The 4,723-nt window shown below is 37.3% G+C and overlaps 1 protein-coding gene across 1 annotated transcript; it reads right to left on the reverse strand.

Moving 5' to 3' along the window:
* Positions 1–885: 885 nt before the first annotated feature.
* On the reverse strand, positions 886–3,525 carry CBG13423 (the record flags this gene model as incomplete). Its single annotated transcript, XM_002630005.1, has 4 exons — positions 886–1,468; positions 1,573–1,857; positions 1,909–2,420; positions 3,478–3,525. 4 exons carry the CDS (start codon positions 3,523–3,525, stop codon positions 886–888), a joined length of 1,428 nt encoding a protein of 475 aa, XP_002630051.1.
* Positions 3,526–4,723: the final 1,198 nt, after the last annotated feature.

Below are 4,723 nucleotides of genomic sequence, written 5' to 3' on the forward strand. Positions count from 1 at the left end.
GTCCTTCTTAGCTTCGTTTTTTGCCATTTTCTTTCCCCGGTTACCATCACTCCTTATTTCTTCAAATCCTTCGAATAAACGAAATATATATATATATATTTAAAAAAACTCATATATCTCCATTTCTGTTAAAGATATCAAAAAAAGGTCAACAGATTGTTTATCATAAAATCAGCAACATTTTATCAGTAGACCACGTTTTGATACCACTCATAGAAAACGAGATACATGGGCTCGAAGTTGACAGTTTCGGTGGCGTTCTATTAGAGTTTTACGGTAATTGAAAATTGAAAAATTTGAAACGGACTTTTTTCCAAATTCTTGGTACGCCTGATTTCGGTAAATCCCCGTCTGATCATGTGACCTCAAAATCTTAGAATTTAATGTTTTCACAATCATCAAAATTTGAACATTTCCGATTTCTCAAATAATGTTGATTTTAAAAAAATTTAAGTTAAAATTGTTCATTGAGAATTTTTGAAAATTCTAGGTATACCTGAATCCAAGATCTCGAAAAATCACAATAAAAAACTCTAAAGTAAGAGTCTAATATTTTTCGAAATATTTTTATCTCAAAATTATCCGGAAAATCGTTCAATTCCAAAAAATAATTGCATTCTTTTTTTACTGTTTTGAATATATTCTAAACCTGAATATTTTCAAAAAACAAGAAAGAAAAATTAGGTTAAAATTAATCAATTCATTCCTCACACCACAAAAAAAATCAAAACATTTTTGGTATTCACATTTGGGAAAGAAGATAGAAACGAGTGAAAGATTTTCAGAGTACTTCGTAACATTTTCAGAGATTGTTGTCTGATGAAAAAAAAACAGAAAAAAAGTACGCGTATTCAGAAGGATACATGGGGGGAGATCTAGAACAATCTATTGTTGCATATTTTCCATTGGAGTGTTCTCCTGTTGAGAAGTGACCTGATTAATCTGATTCATCTGATTCATTTGTTGTTGCTGCTGTTGAAGGAGTTGAAAGAATTCTGGAGTTGGGTTCATTGCCAATGGTTTTGTCAACTTCTCCATTGACTCTTGGAGAGGTGGAGAGACAGAGGCTCCCGACGACGTGGATGCTCCAGATGAGGATGGCGGTCCTGCGACCAAGTCAGCAATATTTTGAGATCCAAAAAGTTGCTCAACCACTCCTTGTCCAACCGTCAATTGACCTCCATTCTTATTGATTAGTGCTTGCATGACCGCTGGATTGTAAAGAGCCTCCGACAACTGATCCGAATCTTTGATCAACCCCATTGAACCGTTGACTTGATCTTGAATACGACGAGTTTCGTGAAGATTCTTGACTCGTCGTAGATAGGCAACACGATTGTCGATCTGGCGACCGAGTCTCGGATTCTCTGGCAATCCCAAACGCTTGACCTCTGATTCGATTTTGGCGTTACGGACCTCCAATGGCCAGCTCTCGTTGTACGATTTGTCGACGATCTCACGAATGGTTCTGGAAAGAGAATTGGGTTAGGAGAGTGTCTTTTGATCTTTGAATCAGTCTGATATCCTTGGATTCAAAAGTTTTAGGATACTAAAGCATAGGATCTTACTCACTTTGGCAATCCAGCATGACTTCCAGCTTGTCCAACGGGCTCAACAGCTCCATGATTATGCACTCCCTTCTCCTCGACAATAAAGAACTCGTCTTGCTTCTTGGCACGAACTCGATAGCGGCATTTGCTTTGCAGACGATGGAGACAGTCGAAATAGGTCCATCCATCGTATTTTCTCTCGTTTCGTTCAGCCACATAGACCGAGTACAGTAGTGCTTCGTACTCACAGTGACGTGTGGTAGTGAAGCACTCGAACCACGATTCGTGACGTCCGATTGAGCGTTGTCTGGAAGAGAAATGGAATTTAGAATGGAGCAAAAACCTCTAGAAAACTCACTCCATGCTATTCGGAGTTCCAGCTTCAATATTCGCTGCCGACGAGTCAATGTGAAGCTGTTGAAGTGGAGTCACTGGCTGGAAAGCGCTCTGCTGAAGTTGGTGTTGTTGAAGCTGCTGCTGCATTTGCTGTTGCTGCCGAGCCATGAGCATCTGCTCTGCCATGTCAGCACTGTCCAGAGAGCTCATATCGGATGATGCTGACGGAGACGCCTTGAGCATCTGATCAGCTGCTCCACTGAAACTGTTCATCATCGATTCGTTCGGCGGAATTACTACTGGAAGTTGAGTGTTTGTTGGGAGCTGATGTTGTTGTGGTTGTGGTAGTTGTGGTAGTTGTTGTGGCTGTTGAAGGTGTGGATTCTGGAGCTGCTGATTTTGAATCTGTTGAGCTTGTTGCTGTTGGTCCGGGAAGACTCCTTGAAGCGTCTGATTGTTCTGAAGGGCATTTCGGACGAACGCCAACAGCTTCTCATCGACCAGTGGATTTTTTGTTGGTGAGATTGAATTCTGCTGAAAAATGAGAATTCATGTTTGGGTGTAAGAAACGAGGGACTAGAATTTTCGCCCTTTAGTTTTCTAGAAAATCTTTAAATCAATAAAAAAATCACAATGTGCTCAAAACGTCTGTTGTAGAATGGCTTTCTAACTTTTAAATTTGAGCCAATTTATCTCGGTTCCTGTGAGATATATCAAAAACGTGTCAACTGATAAAATGTTATTGATATTATGATAAACAATTTATCAGTTGTCAGCTTTTTCATATCTGTCATAGGAATCAAGACAATTCGACTCAAAAGGACAAATAGGGTGGACTTTTAATAGCGCCCATACGGTAGTCAAGTTTAATTACCTCGGTTCCTAGGGGAGATATCAAAAAGCTGTAAACTGATAAAATTTTTATCATAATATTTCAAACATTTTATCAGTTGAGACATTTTTGATATCTCTTATAGGAATCGAGATATTGCTCTCACAGAATGAGAGAGCAGGCCAACGCGAAGGGTGACCGCTTAGCGAAGCGGCGACTTCAATTCCACCCTATACGTGCACTTTAAGCTCAATAATCTCGATTCCTGTGAGGGATATCAAAAAAGTATCAACTGATAAAATGTCATTGATATTATGATAAACAATTTATCAGTTGACAAAGTGTTGATATCTTTCACAGGAATTGAGATAATTGCTTCCAACAACGCGTAGCTAAGCGGCGACTTCGATTATTTGTCCGCAAGTCTACCCTATACGTTTTTGTTTGAGGTCAATTATCTCGGTTCTCATAAGAGATATAAAAAAATTGTCAACTGATAAAATTTTTATGATAATATCAGCAACATGTTATTATGTAACAATTTTTTGATATCTTTCAAAAGAACCGAGATAATCGAGCTTAAAAAGTGCGTAGGATGGGGCTTCTATCAGGGGGTTTACGGTAATTTGGCTTTTCTAGGCTTCATCAAGGTTAGAAAACCACTAAACAAAATCAACTTGAAATTATTTACCAAAGGACTAAGACTACCCTGACCTAAAAACCCCAAAATGAAATCCTAGGCCACCGAAATCCCCTTACCTGCATAATAAACTGGTTGAGTGGCGAGAAGGCGTTTGTCTCATCCATTTTGTTCGAATGGTCTTGACTGGAAACTGCTGTAAAAAATCGAACGTTTTCACTTGTTAGATTTTGAGATTTGTTTTCTAGTGTAAAGTAGAAGATAAACGAGAATAAGAAGATGATGGAAGGCGAAAAAGTTTAAGAGGAAAAGTGGTTGAAAAGTGAAAATGTGAAAAAAAAGAAGAAGAGAAAAAAGAAAAAGTTGTGATAACAAAAGATAAAACAAGAAAATGTGTGAGGGAACGAAACTTGAAAAAAAAACCTTTTTGTTCATTAGCTTTTGGGTCTTTGAGTTTTCGCAGGGAGTTTCTGGAGGGTAGATCAAAATTCATAGAAAAATCTGAAACGTTCCAGGAACATTGTCTAATGTTCTCTGGAACTTTTCAAATGAATAAAACATTGTCAGTGGTTCTAGACATGCAAAATAACTTATTCTACTTTTCAGTTCGGAGGGATAACTAATTTAGATAATGGGCAAGGCACTGGCGCGCCATCGGCGCATCTGGTTTAAATAAGGAAGAATTTGAAGGCGAGAAATTTGGAAGAAACAAAAGGAAATCAGAAAGACAATTGAAAAATGATAAAAAAATTTTTGTGTACTCCTCGATAGATCAAATTTTAAGAAATTCAAAAAAGGGTTTGATCTATTTGATAGAAATGTTAGTTTTTTTGTACCTTTTCTTTACTGTCTGATTAGACACCGTATAAAAGCTCCACCCAAATCGTCAACTTTAAGTTTAATTATCTCGGTTCATGTAAGAGATATTAATAATTTGTCAACTAATAAAATGTAGCTGATATTATGATAAGCATTTTATCAGTTGACAATTTTTCAAAGCTCTTTTAGGTACTGAGATAATTGGGTTTAAAGTCGACGGCTTGGGTGGGGGGGGGGGGGGGGGGCTTCTCCGGTAGCTGAAAAATTCGGAATGTTAATGGCAACTTTGAGCTTAATTATCTCAATTCTTGTGAAAGATATCAAAAAGTTGTCAACTGATAAAATCTAGCTGATATTATGATTAACATTTTGTTAGTTGACAAAATTATGATATCTCTATTAGGAACCGAGATAATTAGGCTCAAAGTGCATGTATAGGGTAGGTCTCTATTAGAGCGCATACGGTAGTCAAGTTTGAGCTCAATTATCTCGATGCATATAAAAGATATAAAAAAGTTGTCAACTGATAAATTATTTATCATTATA

This window comes from Caenorhabditis briggsae (genome assembly GCF_000004555.2).
Source record: "Caenorhabditis briggsae complete genome, chrII, whole genome shotgun sequence".
Classification (NCBI taxonomy): domain Eukaryota; kingdom Metazoa; phylum Nematoda; class Chromadorea; order Rhabditida; family Rhabditidae; genus Caenorhabditis; species Caenorhabditis briggsae.